Source organism: Portunus trituberculatus, chromosome 44 (genome assembly GCF_017591435.1).
Source record: "Portunus trituberculatus isolate SZX2019 chromosome 44, ASM1759143v1, whole genome shotgun sequence".
NCBI lineage: Eukaryota > Metazoa > Arthropoda > Malacostraca > Decapoda > Portunidae > Portunus > Portunus trituberculatus.
The window spans coordinates 4190985-4214717 of NC_059298.1; the positions used below are offsets into that span (position 1 = coordinate 4190985).

General features: G+C 46.3%; 1 protein-coding gene across 2 annotated transcripts in view; it reads left to right on the forward strand.

The window, feature by feature from the left end:
* LOC123518673 (B-cell lymphoma/leukemia 11A-like) overlaps window positions 1-23733 on the forward strand; it is a 75586-nt gene that overhangs the window by 3303 nt on the left and 48550 nt on the right. For both annotated transcript variants that reach the window (XM_045279627.1, XM_045279628.1), the window contains one exon: window positions 20659-21030. In XM_045279627.1, the coding sequence (XP_045135562.1) occupies window positions 20659-21030 (372 nt within the window). The remainder of the gene's footprint in view (window positions 1-20658; window positions 21031-23733) is intronic.

Genomic DNA, 23733 nt, shown 5'->3' on the forward strand with positions numbered 1-23733 from the left:
TTTAGCTTTCCTCGCCACTTAGCAACACGCCACTATTGTCTCGGAGTCTTTCCTGGCCTTTGGAGGGCATCTTTAAGATATGTTAATTATTTATGTATCCTTGTTCTCTGGGTATACTCCTTTAAAACTCGCGCACTCTGCTATTGGTACTTTAGTGTGTATATATTTTTTTGTGTGTCTGTCTACGTTCCTCAAGTTACACCATCCTTAAATAAGTTATGAGCGTTTGGCCTAACTGTGTAGATATTAATTCAAGACCAATTAGCAGTCTTAGACCAATACGTCTTTACCTTCCTTTACTCTAAGGGACACAACCACCTTTTTTCCGTGTCCCTTAGTGCTGGAAGAAGAGCAGCCGTAAAGTATGCCCGCCTCTCGATGCCTCCAGCCTCCTCATTCCTATTCCAACAACCCAAGAATCAAGTCATCAATGGGGGCCGAGAATGACTCCTCAATTCCCCCTCGGATCGTCCCCTCGAGGAGATGGAGGGCTAGAGGATGACCCCGCCAGAATTAATGTGTGTGTATAGGAGCTCTATGACCACGGTAAATTGGTCACTCCGTGTTATGGCCTGTGAGAGATCTCCGTCTGATAGAGAGTGAAGGAAGTCCGGGGGATCTCTCTCTCTCTCTCTCTCTCTCTCTCTCTCTCTCTCTCTCTCTCTCTCTCTCTCTCTCTCTCTCTCTCTCTCTCTCTCTCTCTCTCTCTCTCTCTCTCAAGGATAGTTTATCACATATTCCTCACTCTCTCACTCAATTAGTTAAAGATTTAGGGGAAAATTGCTTGAAGTTGATTTTCCAATACTTCAGCGGTCGCCTTTTGTCGTAATTACGCTGCTGCTCAGAGTGTCTCAAGGTCAACCTCGCCCGAGTTGGTGTTTTTCCATCACTGTGGGAGGGGAAGGTTCTTTGGAGGAGTTGTTTATGGTAATCATTGAAGTTTACTCTGTGTCCTACCTACTCCGTCTCCTCACTGCCTCCTCCTTCTCTTCCTTCTCCTCCTCCTCTTCCTCTTCTTCCTCCTTTTCTTTGCTATAGTATGCTATCTGGTACCGCCTCCTGGTCGCTTTATTTGTGTTTGCAGGAGAAATGACAGTTTAGTTGCTTCTCCCGGCCGTCCAACATTATTCATTTATAATTGGGTTGTATATTCATTATTTCCTTTTTTTCAACTTCAACTAAAATTCCACTTAGCTTTATCAGCAGTAATACTCACCTCTTCTTCCTCTCTCTCCTGATCTTCCTTCTCTTCCTCCTCGTCTCCTCCTCCTCCTCCTCCTCTTCCTCTTCGCTCCGTCCCCTCGTGCGGAACCCTGCGGGAGTCTCACGCCCATCTTCCCGTTTTCTCTCAACTCGATTCCACCCCCTTTTCTCCGCTATTCCCCTCATCCCTACCCCCAGTTCCTCGCCTCTTTTCATCCATCCCCCTCTACCCTACCGCTTCCCCCCAACAATACCTCCCCTCCTCGCTCCTGCACCCCCCTCCCCATTTCCTCACCCCCGGGCCATCCTCCCACGCAGTAACAGGCGTCCGAATCCGTTTGAAAAAGTTTCGTAATATTCTCCTGTCTGTCTGAATGCTCCGCGGTGCAATCCTTAGCTGATGCATGTGGATGGGAGAACAACCGTCGCGTGGCACACAGTCCGTCGGGGAAAATTAGAGAGGAGATAGAAAAAAAAGGGACAAAGAATAAAACAGCAGTGAAGAGGCAGTATAGCTTTCATGTGGATCGAGGCGAAATTAGGGAGAAGGGAAATCGAGTCACGTGTTTCAAATTGTATTACTGACCATATATACATTGCGCTCCGGGTTCCATTTGGGCTGCGAGGCGAGGGCGGGATGGACAAAGGCTCCCCCGTTAACGACATTAAGGCCCCGGAGAGCCAATCACAGAGGAGAATTTAAGTGTGCATTAAAGTCTGTCTCAAATTATTAGTGCCGATTTCCACCAATGAAAACCCGGTGAGAGCTTGTGACCATTCGCCGGCCTTCTTTTTCCCTCACCTTAATGGCTGGCGCTCACCTTTGTCTCCGCGGAAGTGTGAGAGTTCCAGCGCTCTTTTCCGCGCCTCTCACTCTCCCCCTCAGGTGTTCCAGTAGCTCGCCAAATGGAATGATTGAGGAATTGTGGTTTCGTGGGATCAGACACACGAACGCACATGCACTCGCGCACATACAGACGCGCTGTTGAAGACGAACCTCCTAAATGAATTTCAATGTGTGTTGTAACTTGATTTATCACGAAGGGATATAACTACCAGCCTTTGCCTCTAAATGGAAATGGGCGAAAATGATCACTATTAGAATGGCAATCTTGCAGCGGCTTTTGTGAAACGAAAGTTTTGTAACGAAGTCAAGACTTGAGGCTTAGTGATGGCTTGTGTGTGTGTGTGTGTGTGTGTGTGTGTGTGTGTGTGTGTGTGTGTGTTGCATGCAAGAGTTCTGCAACGCAAGTTTTCCACTTAATTTGTCATGTAATATTTATTTTCTTCTTTCCTGATTTCTTTCTTTATTTTTACATGCATATTTACTTGCATTTTGTTAGGTTACTTATTTAGGGAAACTCAAACATACATTAATTTCTTTTCATATATCCATGTGTGTGTGTGTGTGTGTGTCTGTGTGTTTGTGTGTGTGTGTGTGTGTGTGTGTGTGTGTGTGTGTGTGTGTGTGTGTGTGCGCGCGCGCTCGAATGCACGCCTACATCCCCCCCCGTCTTTTTTTCTTTATTAGTTATGAACACATACAGAGATCAGTTTTAATTATTCCATTTTTTTTTTTTCGCTTCTGACATGGGGTCCAGTAAAGGAAGAGGAACGGTGAAGGGAAGGGGGGCGGTGCTTCATATATGGGGGAGCCTCACCCGCGGCTGTGTTGCGTCATAGGCCTACAGGGTGGCAGTGTGACCCCCTTTCTTTCCCAGGCCTACTCGTGCTGCACAAGATTGATGCCATTCACTTATCATCTCGTTTAGCTCTAGTTTATTGTCAGCCTGAATTAGAATCATCAGAGCTCCCTTACTGTCGGGCCTTTGTCTCCACTCCGCCGGCCTCATGTAGCGCCACCATGAACACCATAGGTTTTATTTAGGCCTAGGGGCAGCCTCGACCTCAGATTTATGCATCCGTTAATTTTTTCAGGCCTTTTCAAGTCACTGCTGGTAGATAGATTTTAACGAGAGGTGTTGGGGAGGGAAATACATACGGGTGGGGTGTTTGTGGGGACAATTAGAGGGGTGACGGGTGGGGTGAGGCAGAGAGAGTGTGTGGGAAGCTGGGAATGGGTAATAGGAAGTGTATGCAGGGAAGTGGGATAACTTGTACGGGGCAGAAGAAAAAAGGGAAGCTGGTGATGAGCGTTGTTTTGTGGGCGAGGTGAAGGGCGGTGGTGACTGGTGTGATGTGGTGGTGGTGGTGACTGGCGGGGGAGGAGGTTCAGGCGGCGGCGGGACAAGGCAGTAATGAATGGTTGTTTGTCACCAGGTTCTTTTTTTCCATGTTCTTCACGGTTTTTGGTCGTGATGACGGGCTGTTGGTGAGGTGGTGACGCCTCTATTGACTAATGGTGAGACCTGGTTAGCGCGCCCGAGAGAGAGAGAGAGAGAGAGAGAGAGATCCCAAAGTACACTGAAAGGGAGATATAAAACTACTCGCTCGAAATATTATGTTGATCAAAAAATTTAAGTAGTGTTCCCGCAGCTGATACACAGAACACACCACCCGTGAAATAAGCTTGATGGGCGAGACAGCGGTGGATAGAGGGTCGGCGGGTGACGATCCCACGTGGTTTGGAAACAAGAGTGGCTGTAATGAGGTGTGGCGGCGAGGTGACGGCGGTGGTGCTGGTGGTGGTGGAGGAGCAGGCTGCCGCGGCTTACCTGCCCGCCGCACCTGGCCTCGCCCGATGCTAATAACACGCCACAGATTACCCCACACACGCGCCTCAATTAACCCGAGAGGCCCAGGTGTCATTATTAAGCCTCTTCCTCTGCCCACCGCGGCGCCGCTCCACACTCCCCTCATGGTCGTCTTCCGCTACGTGTTCCATGTCTGATGCTGTATGCATTTCTGCTAGGTATCCCTTCACTGAACTATATTAACAGTATCAGTAACTTTTGCAGTTTTTTGCTGAAGGACACAAGCTTAAGTTTGGAATAAAGATTGCAAGAATCGTTTTTGATAAGTTTTTTTATTTTATTTTTAAATACGTTGTAGTACATATACCAAGTGCGATTATATATATATATATATATATATATATATATATATATATATATATATATATATATATATATATATATATATATATATATTTGTTTATTTATTTACTTAATTATATTTAGTGTATCCAAGATTCTTCACTGATGACAGCTGCTTTCCTGTTTGTTAATCGTTCACCAAGACTTCATCCATAATCTGCAATATAAATAAGACCTCGGGCAAAATTTCTCAAGAGACAAACTACAAACAAATGTTAAATAAGTGAACCTTACACAAATCATCATTGCACTCTTACCCCGGCGTGTATAGCAACAAAATCAGTCATGTAATTGTCAGTGGGTTCCTTTGGCCGTCATTATCCCAGGCTGAAATTTGATCTGCGGCTTTTCCGTTAGGTGGTAATGGAAGCCTTCGATCCTGTGAATCAGACGCGGTACTGTAGGCGCGTGTCCGTGTTTACCTCTCGACGCTGTGTTTCTCGACGGCGTCTCTCTCCTCTTGGTTTAATTAACACAACGTCTTACTCTGCCACACAAAGGGACACTCACCTCGCTGCTGCCTCCTCCTCCTACTCCTACTCTTGGTCTTCCTACTACTCCTCCTCCTCCTCCTACTCCTGCTCCTCGCCTACACTCGGCACGCCTCACAAACACGTATATCGCACGACACATACACTCTCTGCCTCACCGTGTGCTCCCGTAATTATCCTCAACAGGCCCGCGCGGCTCCTTGTATCCACACACACTAAGACTATCCACACAGCAGACAATTGGCCGTGCTTGTTGATAATTAGTAGCCGCTATCCGCATAATCCCTTGTTTGTACACGACTCTCCCAAACCACTCCAATATATCAGGTAAGCTTCAGCCCAGCCGGCCGTGTAAATTGAACCAGGGACAATATGGCTGCCGGCAAAGGCTTACTGGAAATCGAAGGGTCCGGAGACTACAGACGCGGGGATTGAAGTCTAGGCGGCGATGTGATCTTGTTTTGGGAACGTGTTTGCCCAAGATGCTGCTGCATGATGGGTGAGTTCGTGTCGCGCGCGCGTGCGTGTGTTTGTATGTACGTACGTTTATATGTCTGTGTGTCCGTGCGTCTGCTGCGTCATGTTTCAATTAAGGTGTGTGGCTTGGCAGCATGTTTTGGTCAGAGGCGCGAGGTTTTGTCCAATATAATCCTCAAAGGAGTTTAAGAAATGTAAGAAAGAAATGTTCAGGAAGCATCTTGGTGGGAAGGAGATCATGAGATGTGTGGTGTGGTGTGGCGTGGTGTGGTGTGGCGTGGTGTAGTGTGCGTGGTGTGGTGTGGTGTGTATGATGTATGTTGTCATTATTGCATTAATTCATCGATTCACATCACTGTCTTAAATACTTGAATTGAGGAGCATAATTATGTACCGAGAATTAAATAGTCTTGCATAATTCATTCAGGTGAGAGGGAGAGAGAGAGAGAGAGAGAGAGAGAGAGAGAGAGAGAGAGAGAGAGAGAGAGAGAACAGTCCTAAGGCAACAGTCCATGTCTCCTCATTCTCCCTCCACCTCTAGTTTCTTCTGCCACACCTCCTCTTCCTCTTCCCCCTCCTCTTCTCCTCCTCCTTCTCCTCCTCCTCCTCCTCCTCCTCCTCCTCCTCCTCCCTCCTCCTCCTCCTCCTCCTCCTCCTCCTCCTCCTCCTCCTCCTCCTCCTCCTCCTCCTCCTCCTCCTCCTCCTCCTCCTCCTTCAAACTCTGCACCACACGCCCGCATGCTCCAGCTCACCGACACACGAGCACCGATCAAGTTATGGCGATTATTAATGCGTAGAACTGCAACACGTCTTCCTCCTCCTCCTACTGCTACTCCTTCTTCTTCTTCTTCTTCTTCTTCTTCTCCTTCTCCTTCTCCTTCTTCTTCTTCTTCTTCTTCTTCTTCTTCTTCTTCTTCTTCTTCTTCTTCTTCTTCTTCTCCTCCTCCTCCTCCTCCTCCTCCTCCTCCTCCTCCTCCTCCTCCTCCTCCTCCTCCTCCTCCTCCTCCTCCTCCTCCTCTTCTACTATCCCAGTACCACCTATTTTACATTTCAGAATTCAAACTAATTTATCTGTTTTGATATCAGCGTTCTTAGTTTTTTTGTTAGTTCTTTTTTTTTTTTTTTTTTTTTGAGTGGTGCCAAAGGATAATTTGATTACAATGCTGTTTTTGTGAAAGGAATGATTTTTCTCTTATAGGCAAAAATATTCCGTAGATTTATCCCATCTTCTCTAATTCTCTCTCTCTCTCTCTCTCTCTCTCTCTCTCTCTCTCTCTCTCTCTCTCTCTCTCTCTCTCTCTCTCGCTCTCGCTCTCTAGTTTCAGTATCTTATGTCTTAAACAGAATTTAACTAATTTTTCTTTCTTTTATCTTATTTTTCTCCTTCTTTCATGATCCACTGCCAGAGTTGTGGTGTCCAAGCCAACTCACTCATCACGATCCTTTCTTCAGCCACAGTCAGAGCACCGCCCATTACCACACCAATTTTTCGCTCAGTACTCTTCACGTTTCCACCTCTTTCTTTTTTCATGACCAGAACCTAATTTTTATCAACCCCCTCAAAAGAAAAAAAAAAAGAGAGAGCAAAATTGTACGCATACTGCAGAACACTTTGTTGCATCAATACAATCCACACAGCACCACACTACACCACACCACACCACCACTCCGCACTATACCACACCCACAGTCTACCTTACAGTTGCAGTTACACCCAGGCACACTCCACCCACACCACCTCGTCCCCTTTAAAATCCATCCACCCAGTCTCTTCCACCCACCGTCTCACCTTCCCTATCCAAACCTTGTATGGACCTCCTCCTCCTCCTCCTCCTCCTTCCTTCTCCTCTTCCTCTTCTTCTCCTGTCTTCTACTACCCCTCCAAGTCTTCTTCCCTTCCTCCGTCCTCCTCCGTTTCTTTTCCCTCCTAGTACCCCTCCCCCGACCTCCTCCTCCTACTCCTCCTCCTGCTTCTGCTCCAGCGTAAGGAACTAATTTCTTTTCCAGCGATGCTTTATCTGACAGCCGGAGTCCAGGGTCAATAATGAGTAGATTTGGGGACCTGGAAGAGGATTACTCGAGTGTCTTTTATTACGAAAGTATGTGGCCGCCTCTCCCTCTCTAGCTCTCTCCGGTAATACGTGGCGGGATCAGTTATCTGTACCCGACCTCTGCTTACCTGTGTGTGCGAGGGAGAGAAAAAAGAAAAGGGAAGAAAAAAGGAAGACGTCAGGTATTGGAGGGAAATAAAAAAATAGAAGGAAAACGGAAGATGTATCGGAGTGATGGGGAAGGATGTTTTATTTTGTTCTTATCTATCTATTGTATTAATGACCATATGCGCTGAAAAAATAGATGTCAGAATTAAAGAGAAAAAAGGGATCTTCTGTACTGGGATAGGAAAAGATGAGATGTGGGAAAGAAATAGTGAGATAATAATAAGGTGATAATAACAAGATGTCCATACAAAGATATCATTCGTAGTGACAGACTTTTCACTCTAAAAAAAAAAAGAAAACAGAAAATACTATACAATCTAAAATTTATAACCTTACCTCTACCCAACATTTTGTACTAACACAGTGAACTCAAATGTCTCGCAGCAATACACACTCATATGTAAAAACAACCTATTTTACAAACACATCTTCAAGTCACCCCATAGCAGGAGTTTCCCGTATTAACCTCTTCAGTACCATGACGCGTTTCCATATTCATTCTGGTTACTATTTGGTGATTTTATAAAGCTTCAGTAACTTAAGTAGGGATTAAAATAGCGAAGATTCTGGCCATTATTCTTTTAACTTCCATAAACCCTTCCTGATATAAATGAAATTGTTTAATCGTACACAAAACCCAGGTAAAAATGCGTCGCAGTACTGAAGGAGGTTAATGTTATCCAGTGACCACATGGCGACCCAATCAGAAAGCAAGAAATTCGTGCGGCTGATTCTTATTGTCTGAAGATGCTGCAGTAATGAGGAGGCAGGCATTGGGAGAGTCTGTCGCTTGGTTCTGGTGGCGGCGGCTGTTACGGGACTGTTGGTGTATGCTGGATTATCAAGAACTTCTCTTAATGCTCCTTATCTTTGTCTTTCTCGGGTTTGAGTACTTTTTGTGACGAGAAGTAATGATAGTGATGACAAGGGAATGATAATGACAACAATGATAACAACAATAATAACACAAATAACAGCAATGATTATTCTTTATATTCGCATCGTGTTCATTGATTTTCCACATTGAGAGAGAGAGAGAGAGAGAGAGAGAGAGAGAGTCACTCGGGGAAAGTAGTAGTCTGTAGTAGGTGAGAGGGAAAGGGAAGGTGGAGGAAAGATGTGAGGAAAGATAGGAAACGGAGATTGGAAAGAGAGAGAGAGAGAGAGAGAGAGAGAGAGAGAGGGACAGAAAAAAGAGCAACAGTAGTAGGAGGAGAGGGAGATGACGGAGGAGAACGAGAAAGAGGAAAACGCAGTCGTGGGACGAGGTGAGGGGAGGGAGAGGGGAGAGAATGAGAGAGAGAGAGAGAGAGAGAGGGGTGGGGGAGAGGGAGGATGTGGGCAGAGGTCATTAAGGAGGCACCGGTGAGCCTCAGCAGATCCTGGTAGACGCCTTATTACTGATGACGTCCGAAGCTGCCGCCGCCGTCGCCACCACCACTGCCAACACTATCATCCTCTCCAGACACGTTCCCCAGCCTCGCGCGTAGACCTACCTGGAAAGAAAATTACCTCTCTCTCTCTCTCTCTCTCTCTCTCTCTCTCTCTCTCTCTCTCTCTCTCTCAAGGCACTCGAAAAATGATAAGCAGTGCGAGAAACGTGCGCTCTGTGGCAGCTTAAGGTTCTTGATGAGTTTATCTTGTGTTACTTGTGTTACGCGGAGGCAAAACAAAGAAAACGGGTCTAGGGTGAAGGAACGATTCATTGAGACATCCAGTGTTACGCAGTCCTCTTGTTTGTTGGGGTTAATTAAAGTTAATAGTACTTTGATTGGCCATTAGTGACGTTATCAGTAGTAGTAGGAGTAGTAGTAGTAGTAGTAGTAGTAGTAGGAGTAGTAGTTCACTTTCACCAGAGTAAAATGAATTAATCAACTCTTTTTTTAGGAGCGCCAGCAGCACCAAATACATACATAGACTCCAAGAGATATATCAGCATCATCATCCCTGTTATCATAACCATCACTTTCACCACCACCATCGCCACTACCATCAGTATCACTAACACCACCATAACATCCACTGCCACCGCCGCATTCAACGACAGCAATAACAGCAACGGCGGGGCCCTGATGAAGGAGAAACCAATTATGAGAAGCGACATGAGAGGGGGAAGCTCGGCCGCCACAGTAAATCTTCCTCTCTTCTTTATTACGCGGGAAACAGCTTATCAATTACCGCCTCGTTACGCCTGGGAGTGTCTGCACCGCCGTCATTACCAGACTGATTGTCCCGGGGTGTTGTCCTGCCGCCCTGCCACTTCAACCCATCCCTCGCACCACTGCAATACTTTCCTCCTGTATTGATTTGAAGCGGCGATGTTTATTGTTCCATTAATAAGATCCCTCCTCCGGCCCCTTTGTTGTGGTGGCGGGGAGAGAGAGCAAGAGCCTCACAAAGACACACCTGCCTCCGTGTTGGATAAACCTGAGGGAGTCTACCGGAGCATATCACAGATTCCATTCTCATAGCCGACCCGCTGACCAATCGCCTGCTCGTTGTGTCCCACCGGCCAATGGGAGTTGCCTGGCCGACATGACGTCACCGTTTGCATCATTAGTCTTAGGGGCTGGACGGTGGCCATTGGTCAGCCGCGGTGCCGGGCCTAAGAGCTCCTGTTTCCCTTCATTTGCTGTGCCGAAGAAAGACAATGTTGGCTGGGGGTGTGTAGGCTGCAGACTCTTAATCAATAAACAGGAGACTATTCCGAGCTAACCACGCCTGACTAAACAAGGCTTATATTTTCCCTCCCCCCACACTCCCTCAGCCCTCACAACAAGACAGGGGACTGGTGGTTCTCCTTCCCTCCTTCCCCCGGTGTCGAACATGAGGCACTCGGGCGTTACATTACCCATGCAAATCCCACGTGTCACTGCAGCTCTTAGCACATGAAGGAGAGCACAGACCAGCCACGAGTGACCAGTGAAAGCCTTCAGGGGGAACAGTGGCCGTGTTGTGGGTGTGCTGTGAGGGAGGCTGTGGCCGCCGCGTCTTGTGCCTTGTGGTGGGCGTCTTTCTTCCCGCTGCTGGTCCTTTAAGAGGTGTTGGTGTTGTGACTGGAGGGTGTGTAGTGTGGTCTGCGCTAGTCAATGTGCCTTTGTCCGGCGCCAGGAGCGAGGGTTAAATAGGTATGTAAACTTGTGGAACTTGTGGCGTACAACAAGGTAACGGAACCACTGGACACTGCGACGCGCTATTCAAGGAGATTTTCCGGCTGACACTCATTCCTTAAGAAGAGAAAAAGAAAAATTTAGTAAATGCTTGTGTCTGTATACATTTACAAACGCATATTGTGTGTGTGTGTGTGTGTGTGTGTGTGTGTGTGTATATATATATATATATATATATATATATATATATATATATATATATATATATATATATATATATATATATATATATACTTTTTATCATCTATTCTTTTTAATTTAGTTATTCCTACAAAACGGTAAATAGACAAATAGATCGGTAGATAGTTAGATGTATAGACAGATAGGCTGAGCGATAGATGTAGAAGAAATATATAACTGAACGTAATTTAATTTCATATTTTCAATAAGGTATTAATCATAATTAATCTTACCCAGAAAGGAAAAGTTTGTGAAAGAGTTAACTAAGAAAACTGATCTCGCTGACGAGGCAATGCAAATCTCACAAGTCTATAAATAGTACGAACCATTTCATGCAGAACATAATATATGGACAAATAATTGTATGTGTCAGGATATGTTTTGTCTACCACAATACCTCAAGACTCCTGTGTCCAGTGTCCCTTCGTCCCCCTCCCCACGACACACTCCCTCCCTCGTTGCGGTCAGCCAACAGCCGCCGAACAAGTCTCGGTCGACCACTGGCTTTGTACAACCTGGAGGAGAGCCATTGTCATCTCTCCGCCTTGTTATCACACTCCTTATGCCGAGGATCAAATAATGACTCGTCCATCTTTTTTAAAGGGGCTCAAAAGATGGATACACATGGTCTTTGAGCTACGGGGCTGAAGGGTTGGCGGGGTCGAAGTGGAAGGAAGGAAACATTTTTATCTCTGTTATTGCTTCAAACCTTCATACTAATAAAATATTGAAGTAATGCTAACTCTAAATGTAGTTTGCTATGCAATGGTGACTGACATTCTCCAGCGTCCGTGAAGGGCATAATAAACCTATTCTTTGATATTTACTTTGTCTTCCGAGTTTTTATGAATTAAGAGTAAAAACACTCAGCTTAACTCTTATATTCTCTTAATCTCTGAGTGTATGATTTCATTTAGAGTTCATATATATATATATATATATATATATATATATATATATATATATATATATATATATATATATATATATATATATATATATATATATATATATATATATATATATATATATATATATATATATATATATATATATATATATATATATATATATATATATATATATATATATATATATATATATATATATATATATATATATATATATATATATATATATATATATATATATATATATATATATATATAGATAGATAGATAGATAGATAGATAGATAGATAGATAGATAGATAGATAGATAGACATAAATATAAATACAGAGATATATATACATATACTGGTAGAGCATATTGTTCTCTCGGTAATATTTTTCCTTTATTCTTACGTCTCAGTGTAGCGTAGCCATGACAATATCTATATATGCTACATGTGTATAATGCCTCAGCTTCCTCATACTCCCCGTCCTTCTGACCCTACACCGATAACTCTCCCCAGGTAACTCAATCTGGCGTCTTCTGATGAGAAGAACTCCGCCAAGCTTCAGAATAGACTCGCCTCGCACTTGGCCTCGACTTGGCCAAGTGGTGGTAGATTGAGTTATGAAATTAGTTAGGGGGAAGTTTCTCCGCGATCGCATTCCTCATCATCGTTAAGTGTCGTTCCAGGAAGTTACTGGTAATTGAAACTTAATTACAATATCTCTTCCCCACTCCGGTCCCCCTTCTCCCTCCCTTCCCATTCCTTCCTCCTCACAGATGATACTGTTATACGTCCAATTAATGGATGACTTAACATGCTATAGATTTGGAGCGATTGCAAACCAGATCTCTTGTATGGATGGTATCAAAAGGAAGCTGTGCATGGGTGAGGTGCAAGGTGTTGTGCGGATGAGTGATTGCGTGAAGGGTCCTGCTGGATGATTGATGCGTATGACTTGGTGGCCTTCCATCCGGCGGTTGTGAGGTTGAGGAAAGTTTGAGGGTCGGCTCTCGCAAACTTTTGAATACCCGTCATTTAGTACTCGAGCGCCGTCAAGACTGAGAAAGTTCGATATTAAAGGTCAAGAGAAGCTAGAAGGAGAAGACCGCCAGATGGGGACAACTCAGAGGGAGAGTGTGGCGAAAAGTATTCAGCTCTGTCACATTTTTAGGGTTGCGGTTCTTCACTTCATGTTTTTTCTACATTGAAGGTTTCACGTATCTTATTCTGTTTCTCCGGACCAAGGCTTCGAGAAAAACAGTAAAATTTTGAGTTTGTAGCAACGAATTTAATAGTTAGTAATGCTTAACTTCCTCTTTTTTCATTGCTTTTAACGGTTGCCTTGTTTTTTATTCATTTATGCTAATCATCCTAGTATATTTTTCTTCCACTTAGTTACTATTCTTAGCCGCTCGACCACTGGCGTTTTCTTTCTTCTTCCTTTTAACTCGCAGAAAGGCAAGAGGAAGTGAAACACCGCGTTTAGCTCGCCCAAAATTGACGTTAATGACGAGTTCGTGACGTGAAAACTTGCACCGACATATCTTTCCCGCCTACGTGACCCTCCCGACCCCGGCTCCGGCAGGTGGCCGCGCTGCCACACATATACGCCGATAATCTGTCCGCGATGCCGAGGAATTGATCACACAAAAAAACTATGTCGCTAGTTCACATCCAGTGCGCTGGTCTGCGTGTAATGGGAAAAGTTTGCAGTTTTCATCTCCGTGGCCACCAAGCATTAGGTGAAAACTTGGGTGGCGGAGATCCTGCGGGCGGCGACATGGGCGCGCGCCTTCCGCCCGACTCCGCTACAGACAAACAGCGTCTCGCCTAGAAATTACCACGTCTTTTCACTCGCAACCAGCCGAGGCAGTTTTTTCCCAGTAGATTTCGTTGCCTTCCAATCTGTTTCCTCGAGACAGGGCAGGGTGTTTTTCATATTTTCTTTTTTTTTATGAACGAAGGAGAGGTGCAGGTTGCCCCTCCCTCGTTGTTTAATTGGAGCTGATGGCTGCTTAAGGACGCTCATCATCGCGGCCTTACAAGGGCTGGAGCATTACAGGATGATTTACAGCAGTACCTCCGAGTCAGTGGTTACGGGATCGACCATACAAAACGAGGAGCGTGAGTTGGCGGCAGGGAATTAGGCAGCCACCGGGGCGGAACGGTTTTCGCATAAGGCACGTGGCTACCAGGAGTCCCAGGCAGCCCCAGCATGGCCCCGGGATGGGTAAAGCCAGCTGGTCCCTTGCTGCGTAAATTATACCTCTAAAAACTGACATTTACGTTAGCTCGATCTGAAAGTGAAGAAAACAACGCTCAGGTCATCTTTTATTTATGATTTGTCGCCTTGGGTGTGCGGGATAACCTCTTAGTTCGCGCGTCCGTCATTTTCCCTTGTGGTTATAGGGAGACTAAGGTGTAATTTTCGATGACACGCGTTGAGGCAGCATCCCGTGTTTTAGCAGGGTGGCCCAGGACGTCTAACCCCTTCCTTCCCTTCCCCTCCCGTTGCCCTCCTCGCATCCCTCACTCGGACGCCCACCCCGTCACTCCTCCGCTAACTCCTGTGTGCTGTAAAACAAATCAACCGGTGGATAAATGAGATGAATTGCCTGAAAACCTAATAATTCTTTAATATACAAAAGCAAAATTTCCTGAAGGCAAAACGAGATTGACGCTTCGATTTTATTATCTTTTTTTTCAGAAGTATAAGTTGATATTTACTCTGGCTTTATGTGCTTTTCCTCTCGTCATTGTGCTCTCTCTATAAGGACTTTTCGTTCCAAGTGGACAGGGAGGGAGGGAGTGCAGCGTCCGCCGCCTCTGCCTCTGGACCCTGGTGAAAAATGTTTTGCCTCTATAAAAGTCCCGGGCTGGCGGCGACAAAGATGCCCTCACAAAGCGCCACTAATATCCTCGATTGAGAATTTAGATAAATGTTTCTCCGTGTGACCTGCGATGTGAGGGCACACAACGGCCACTAGTCCCTCCCTCCCTACCTACCCCTATCCCCTTCCCACAGCCTCTCCCTCCCTTCCTTTGCCCTCCCACGCCACCACCTTTCTTCTCTGCCTCCCTCCCTTCATACTCCCTCCCACGCGAAACTTACCTATATGCCATTTCTTCCCCTAGCCTCTCTCTCTCTCTCTCTCTCTCTCTCTCTCTCTCTCTCTCTCTCTCTCTCTCTCTCTCTCTCTCTCTCTCTCTCTCTCTCTCTCTCTCTCTCTCTCTTCTCCCACCTCGATCATCTGTGCAGGACAAAAAGGCCTCACCATTGTCACCACCAACCCGCCCCCTCCTCCCTGCCATTCCTGCCGCCCCCATCTGCCGGAGAACGATCCCAACCCCTCTCTTTTTCCCTCCTTTCCCTCCCCCGCATCTCCCTCTTTCTCTCACCCACAACTTCTACTAGAGTTATATTGTTGGTTTCTAGAAATGTTCAGCAGTTTTCATAAATTTATTTAATGATATTTTTTTCTCTCATTCATGTTTAGGAAAGTGAGAAATGGTGTGTCTTTGTTTTGATGCTTTACTCGCCTTCATGATACACAAGTAAATAAATGGATGAGTACATAAAAACATAAGAAAGAGGGAATCTGCAAGAGACTGTCAGGCCTACACGTGGCAGTCCCTGTATGAGAAAAGCTACGTACCTGATGCCATCTATCATCCCCATCCATAAATTTATCTAATCTTCTTTTAAAGTAAGTAGATGTCACGTATAACCTTAGCGTGAGCTTTATTTAACAGCTGTTCACAGAGAATAATCATAAAGCAAACCAATCCAATACTCGATTTTGAGCGAAGATTCTTTTATTTTTTTCTTCAAGCCCATTTTCGTCCTAGTAGCATTGCATTAATCATTGACTTCCGAAGACATTTATATTTTATGCATGTTAGAATATCTCCCCAGAGACTTTAAGGTTCCGTAAAACATGATGCATCGATTCTGTGTGATTTTAAGAATTCACCAATAGTCCTGATTAAGATCTTAAAATTTCACAGCCATTCTCTGTAGCAAAACATGACTGGTGCTACCCAGTTCTGCCCTTTGAATGCATTTCTTATTGCCAGCACGATCTTGTGACTTGAAGCTCATTCGCCGCTGAAATAAAGCGATACATCACAAGAGTAAGACAGAGCGAGGAAGGGATATGAGGGGAGCAAGCTGTGAGGACCGTAATGCAAGGGACTCGGGAAAGGGAAAGTGTCACTTCGAGAGGGGATGGAGAGAGGAAGTGGACACGACGGAAGGGAGAAAAAGAAACAGAGAGGGAGGAAAGGGAGGAGAGCCAGAGGAAAAAGAGGCAGGAAGACGAAAATAAACAGGATACAAGGAATCAAGACGAAATAAGACAAATACGAACAAAGCACGAAGCGAGAGAGGGAAGCGGGGAGGCAGGAAGGGAGACAAAGCAGGAGGAACTGGAGTGAAGGAAGAAACGAAGGAAGGAGGGAAAAAGGGAGCTCTGGAGGAGCCACTGGTCACAGGAGGAGGCCGTAACCAGGCGGTCTTAAGGTCGTAACCCTCGCCCACAGACCCTCGCGCCAGATTTTATACATCTTATATATGTACTTCTGGACCTGGGGGGGGTGAGGTGATGGGTGAGGCATGGTGGGGCGTCCTGTGGGGGTAGGCGGGTCAGCGATGGGTGAGGCGTGGCAAGAGTGCGGTAATCCGGTGGTGTGGCTCCGGGAAATGGGGTTCTGTGATGGGCGACTCCGGGTTGTTTGGGGTTGTCCGCAGAGAGAGAGAGAGAGAGAGAGAGAATGGTTGAGTTTGGTTTTTCCTTTCATGAGTTTTTTCTTCTTTTCTTTTCTTCTATTCTTTTTATTTTCGTTTACCTTTTTATTCTATTTTGGTTCTTATGTTTTTTGTTTAATTTCTCGGAGTGATATATTTTATTTTACGGTTGTGTTGTGAATTTATGGCTGCTGTTCATTTATGTGTGTGTGTGTGTGTGTGTGTGTGTGTGTGTGTGTTTCCCTTTTTGCGAATTATCATCAAAACGTAAAACACTTCACTTTATCTCGCAACACGATTAATGTAAGCGTGCAAGACTGCATCCAAACACACGTCAACACACTGCAGGGCCTATGACACACCTCTGCCCACTCACCACCACTACCACCACCACCACCGCCCACATACCACCCTGCGAACAGCACAACCCACGCCTCGCCACCATTGACCCACATCCCACACACTGGAGCCATCACCACCACCACACCATCACTGCAATCCTCCCTCCGTCTCTACTGTAACCACCACTGCACCACTAACCCATCACCAACACCACTATCACCACGTCATCATTTTCTTGCACAGCCCTGACCCTTCCTATCCCTTCCCTTACTGGCGTGTTCCCGTCCGCCCACCCTCGTCCCTCTTCCCCACCCGACACCCTCATCCGACTCCCCACCTCCTCGCCAGTCCTGTGGGCGCGTGGCCTGACAGAGCTGCTCAATAAAGTGCACTTACGCCTATTTGTGTGAGTTGCCAGCTTATCATACCCCCTTCCGAGCGTCCGCGATACCGACTTGGAGGTGCTAAACGACGACTGGCGGCCTCAAGGACCCACGCTGCCTCCTTTCCGGCTTCCCCTTCTCCCCTTCTGCCTTGTCAGTCCCATAGGAGGGAGCTAACTAGGTCCTGGCTGCTTGGGGCGACTGCACTAGTGAAGGGGATGATCCTCGGGGGAGTCTGGGTGTGTGTGTGTGTGTGTGTGTGTGTGTGTGTGTGTGTATATGTGTGTGTGTGTTTGTGTGTGTGTGTGTGTGTATGTGTGTGTGTTTTGTGGTATTATTAGAGCCAATGAAGTCTTTTTTCCTACATGCCAATAAGACAGCACAGGACGTTGTACTTGTCTCTCGTGAAGGGCTTGCCGTATCAGTATCCTTCGCAGCAAATTTGGCGCCTGAATACTCCCATCCCATATTTGCAGCGTTGGCACGTGTCCAGCTCGATTTAGGTTTCTTGAAGAGATAAATAATCCCACTTTCCTCATTCCCGTCGACAACATAACTGCAGCTTTACACTTAACACATGTTTTGTGGATTCCTCAAACAAACACTGACCACGCGGGAGCTTTTATTAGATAAAGCGATGGCGTGTGGGTGAAGAGTTGCGTGGGCGGGCAGAGGGAAGGGGGACGGAGTGAAGGAAGGATGAGGGACAAGGGTTAGGGGTCAGGGTGTCAGCGTGTTGGCGGGAGATTACAATTATTCGATGCGTCACCCTCACCGGACACGATTCACTTGTTTTCATTTAGTTTTGGCGGCAAGACGCTCGTTTTCTCTGCAGAACCAACAGGTGAGGTGGCGGCGAGCGTGATGGTGTCCCTCATGCAGCTGACAATTTTAGAACCCGCGGGATGTGTAACATCAGGGTCTTGAGGTTAAAACAAACAGCTCAGTAGGCGGCCCCTCTGTGCCCCGCCCACCAGAACTGCTGCCTCCTCCGCCGCTATGTGCTGGCCGCCACCAGGGGGCCGCGCAAGCATGAACTGCGTTACGAAAACTTTTACTGCCTTCTCCCGAATTCGGCTTTTTTCCGGTCATATTACATCACTTAACAGATTAAAACGCGTTGCCTTGTAGACGAAACATTGCAAAATTCAACACACTGTATGTATGCGTGTAATGTAGATGGAATTCTTTCAACTCATAACGTAGCCAATCTTCGAGGAACTGAGCGAAGAACCAACAAATTCGAGGAACTGGCATCCCTCTTTTTTTAGGGCGCCTCTTTAACTCATTCAAGTCCACGGAGGTGAAGGACTCGCTGGTCCTCCTCCCTGGAACACGCCCGCCGCCCTCAAGGACCCGAGACGCCAGTGTGGGGAGGCGAGGAGACAGCCTGAAGAGCCCCCCGTAGTCCTGTGTTTAGCTGGAGGGACGACCACACCAGTGATTTTAGGCTCAAATGTCGGACCAGGAATGTCACAAGGACTCGATTCTATAGCGCTGGTGGCGATCGACAAGGAGAACGCGTCCTTGAGGAAGGGAAGCAATGAGGTGTTGCCGAATTCTGAAATGTGTTTGTGCCGATTACAGTTTGATTGAGGTTTACGTCTAAGTGAGTTTTAGTACGATTATGTCACTCATTTTTTCCCTCATGAGTACATATCCTTAAACATAACCCAAGAATTTATGAAAGTTAAGTAACACTGATCTGATTCTCTCTCTCTCTCTCTCTCTCTCTCTCTCTCTCTCTCTCTCTCTCTCTCTCTCTCTCTCTCTCTCTCTCTCTCTCTCTCTCTCTCTCTCTCTCGTTCGGGTACCAGTATGAAGAAGGACAGTTACCGTTTGCTTACTGTGGTGTATTTGGTGTGACGATGACGTTTCTCGCTCCCCTCCCTCCTGGATCTTTACCCCCGCTGTGGTTACCCCGAGGCGCCTTAGTTACTGTCTAGGTGTGGTCAGGAGGGAAAATGAGAAGGAATGGAGTTAGGGAGAGACTTGAGGGGCCGAGCTCGATGAATATTCAGATATCGAACTCACAATCACATTATCCTCTTAGCATATCTTCGGTTTTTGTACCATTTTTACACAAGACGAGTGGCTTGCTTCGGCTCGCTGTCTGGCGCGGAGATACGAGCGTTCGACGGGGATGGACGAGCACGCTAAATCATCCCGCATGAGAAATTGGAGAATCGGCTGGCTAGCGCCGGTGGACGCCCGTGATCGATCAGTCCCCCACCCTCTGATAAGGACAGTTGTCGAGGGGTGCCACTTTTAAATTGGAACCCACTGACTATTTTTCCTTTCAAGTGAGAGATTTTGTGTAGCGGCGGCGGCGGCGGTCCACCACAATGCCCTGCCACCCAATTCGTCATATCGCCGCAGGCCTGCGTCCCATTGTCACAGCAGCGCTGCCGTCCATGTGAATCTCGTTAATGATGTGTTTTCACATGGCTGACCACAGCTCTCAGCAACACGTCCTCACACACTGTCACTCTCATCTGCAGTTGCCATGACAATGCTCCGCAAAGGCCACAGCTCAGTACCACCCAGCTGTGACTCAATTCATATTTCTGTTTACTCCGGATCGCTTGGTAGTTACGAGTTTAAGAAAAAGAAACGACTCCCATTCTTTACGGTGATGGTCGAGGAGAGTTGCCTCAGTCAGTACTTGTCCCTCTCACTTCCGCTTAGTACTCAGTGACACCATTTTTTTTTTCTTTCTTTTCACGGAGAGAAGGAACAAGTGACCCGAAAGTAAATGATAAATCCAGTAAATTTATATAAAAAGCTAGATAAGAGGCGGGCTGGAGCGTCGCGCTGATAATGTGGCCATGACAGTGACAAAGCTTCGATTTTACACTCTTGCGTCAGGTTGGAAGATCCGACCCTCACTGCCGAGCGCTCGTTTATCATGTTCAGGGTATCGAATCTCGCTCTACAACACCCTTTTAGTGTCCTCGATTACTTAGCAAGTATATATCGAGTTTGTATCACCCTCAAAAGACCGCGATGGAGCTGTGAGCGGCGTGTTGACCTTCTGGAAATAGAAGATTATTATGGAAAATACTTCTTAACTATTTACGCCTCATCTTCCACACGTCACTCAGTCTGCTGGGCATTAAATATTTGTGTTACCAGATAAAGCTTTCAGCTTCTGCAAAAATTAATAAATATTACTCTGTCTTTTCTTGTCAATGGCTTCTCTTTTATTCAAAAATTTATCATCCGGCAGATTATTGAATTTTACACTTCAGAATGTTTTTTTCTTAGAGAGATCAGTCTTCCTTTAATTTGATGCCCACATGCTTATCACTGTTCTTCTTATTAGCATTATGACTGTTGTCATTGTGCGTTATATAGACAAATACTGATTTCGACCACTAAGAAATTCTGTTTACGTTTCAAACTAATTATTTTTTTGTGTTCCCACTTCTCTGATGTGTTACTCACGCGAGGTTGGAGTCCATGTGTCTGACGTGCATTTTGTGTTGCAGGTGACGGCGCGGGCGAGTGTGCCGATGTGCTGACGTGCGGAGTGTGTCAAAAGGACTTCCTTTTGGCCGACATCCTCCGTTTTATCCAGCACAAGGTCCACAACTGCCAGGCTCCTAGCGCGCCCTGCGGCCAAGATGCGGCCTCCGGGGAGCAGGACGTCCCAGCCAGTGCTCCGCCCTCAGCCACTAGAGACCACAATGGCGACGTGGGTTCTGAGGGGCCCTCCAACCCGGCCAGTCCCGCCACCGTCACGGGGGACGGTGATGATAATAAGGCCGATGAGAAACGCAAGAGGGACGACGAAGATGATGCCCCAGCGCGGAAGAAGCCTCGAAGCACTCAGGATGCAGAGGCCAACACCACTGACACCGGTGAGTACACGGACGTGGCTGTGCTGACTGTTGTATTTCTTTGGGGGCGTAGTGGCTTACTGGCGAATAGAAACAGAATAATTGGTATCTTTCTTGGATCGTGACGTCACGCTACATGGGACTCAGAACATCAACAGATATAACGAAGAAAAATACTTACAACCCATGGGAAAAAAAATAAAGTGAATGTATCAACCAAACACAACAAAATAGAATTGAAAAGAAAAAAAAATATTTCAACATAAATCATCTTTTTTACCATCAGTTCAGCGCATCACCGTCACAAAACCCAACAACAATCCTATCACACACACTCCCTTCCCTGCTGGCATTATTAACAAAACTAAAGCTAATGCAGTGCTTCCGGGTCAGGTTTCCGTAAATGCCAATAATCGCCATAAACTTTCCTCATCTCCCGGCCTCCCGCCCCTCCCTTCCTTATGAACCCTGACTCGTTATCTTCCATTTCATTTCGGTGCCTCGGACGTCGGAGTAAATCAGAGGGGGAGCCGCCAAAACAAACCTGCAGTGCCCGGCCGTCTGGGTTCTGGATCATAAGGCTAATTGAGGGGTCATGTTTGCTCACAGTCCTTCCTCCTCGCCTTATTCTCTCCCTACCTCCTCCTCCTCCTCCTCCTCCTCCTCCTCCTCCTCCTCCAGCTCTCTCAGTCCCCTATTCTCGCTCCTCTTACTCCCAATCTCCGGAGCTCTTCTCTCTCTCTCTCTCTCTCTCTCTCTCTCTCTCTCTCTCTCTCTCTCTCTCTCTCTCTCTCTCTCTCTCTCTCTCTCTCTCTCTCTCTCTCTCTCTCTCTCTCTCTCTCTCTCTCTCTCAGCCTTTAGTTCTCTTCCTTTTGCTATCCCATCTCGTTTGCTCTCCCTCTCTCTTCTCTCTAGCTCCCTCTCTAGTCGGTTTATCAGTAACGCTGCCATGACTTCCTCCATCCCAGCTCTCCTCCCCTCGGGGTCTTCACTTGGACGCACCACCGGGTCAGGAGAGAGAGAGAGAGAGAGAGAGAGAGAGAGAGAGAGAGAGAGAAGGCGGGGGGAGGGGAGAAATGGCCCAAAGCTTCTAAGAGCCAAGGCTAATTATCCTTGAATTGCCTAACTAAAACTGACATACATGGCGCCTCCATCGCGCTGTATGATGTATTTTACCTCGTGCCGCGTGGCGTGTGTACAGTGTATGCTTTGGTTTTCCTTTCTTAATTGTGTGTTGAATCATTTCGCGGCAATCAAAGTGGTGTTGGTGTAAAATTCACGTAAAATGGTGAGCTTTCAGGCGGTTCATGAAGCCCCACGCAGCCAAATGGTCCCGCAGCCTTAGACGCCACCGAGTGTTAGGAGCGAGGCCACCGCCAGCCGTATTTTGGCCCGTCCCCGGCGCCTGACTTCTTTTATTGGCGCCCCTTCCTGTCCATAGCGGGCCGGCGCCAGGGGGAAGACACACATTTGTTCCCGGACCTCGACCGTCCGACCCCTCGCCCACAACCTAACCCGAGGCCCTCCCACCTGACGCCCCGGGCCACCACTCGGGGCCGCCGCCGCGAGAGAGTTTCATGTCTCATTTTTTCCTCCTAATAACAAACTTTCAGTCCTTGAGATCTCCATCGTATAACGCGACATTTACCTTCACTACGCGTTTTTTTTTTTTTTCATATTACCAGACCCGTACATTTCCATCCCTGACTTCCCATGAGATCTGTGACCCTAAGGAATGATGTGTCAGGGATTTCTTGACACGTTTGGTTTTTTATATTGTAAATAAACCGAAAGCCTCACCTCCCCTAAAGATGACCCTCGCTATTGTGAGTGGGCGGGTGTCGTGGCCAGAGAAACATGCGCCGTGTGGAGGCTTTTGTGTGGCGGGGTCGAGGGCGCCTCCGTGCTGGGGCAGCTCCTCCTTTGTGTGTCCGGGCCGCGACTCCTCACTCGCCCTTCCGGATGTCACACCAGTCTTCGCAGGGACGCGCTCTCAATTGTTTCGAACTTCCTAACGCCTCAGGGGGCAAGGAATGTTGGTCTTGTTATTGTTGTCATCATTTTTATTATTATTATTATTAGTAGTAGTAGTAGTAGTAGTAGTAGTTGTAGTAGTAGTAGTATAATCATTATTGTTGATATTATTATTACTGTTGTTGTTGTTGTTATTATTATTATTATTATTATTATTATTATTATTATTATTATTATTATTATTATTACTGTTGCTAATACTACTGCTAGTATTACTACTACTGATAGTACTGCTACTACTCTGTTACTACTACTGCTGCTACTACTACTACTAAAATTAATAATAATAATAATAATAATAATATTAATAATAATGATAATAATATAGCAACAGTAGTAGTAGTAGTAGTAGTAGTAGTAGTAGTAGTAGTAGTAGTAACAGTAGTAGTAGAAGTAGTAGTAGTAGTAGTAGTAGTAGTAGTAGTAGTAGTAGTAGTAGTAGTAGTAGTAGTAAAAGAAGTATTAATAATAACCAAAACTTACATGATGATAAAATAAAAATGCCAGAGATATCGAAGACATTTAAAAACAGAGCTTGTAGCGGTGTTGGTGGCGACGATGGTGGTGGCGGTGGTTGTGTTGGTGGTGGCATTGGTGGTGGTGGTGTTGATGTGGTGGAGCAGCGGGAAGACTCGTTTGTGGTGGTGGATGGTGGAGGAGGGTGTCCGGTGGTGCCTGGGGAACGAGCCT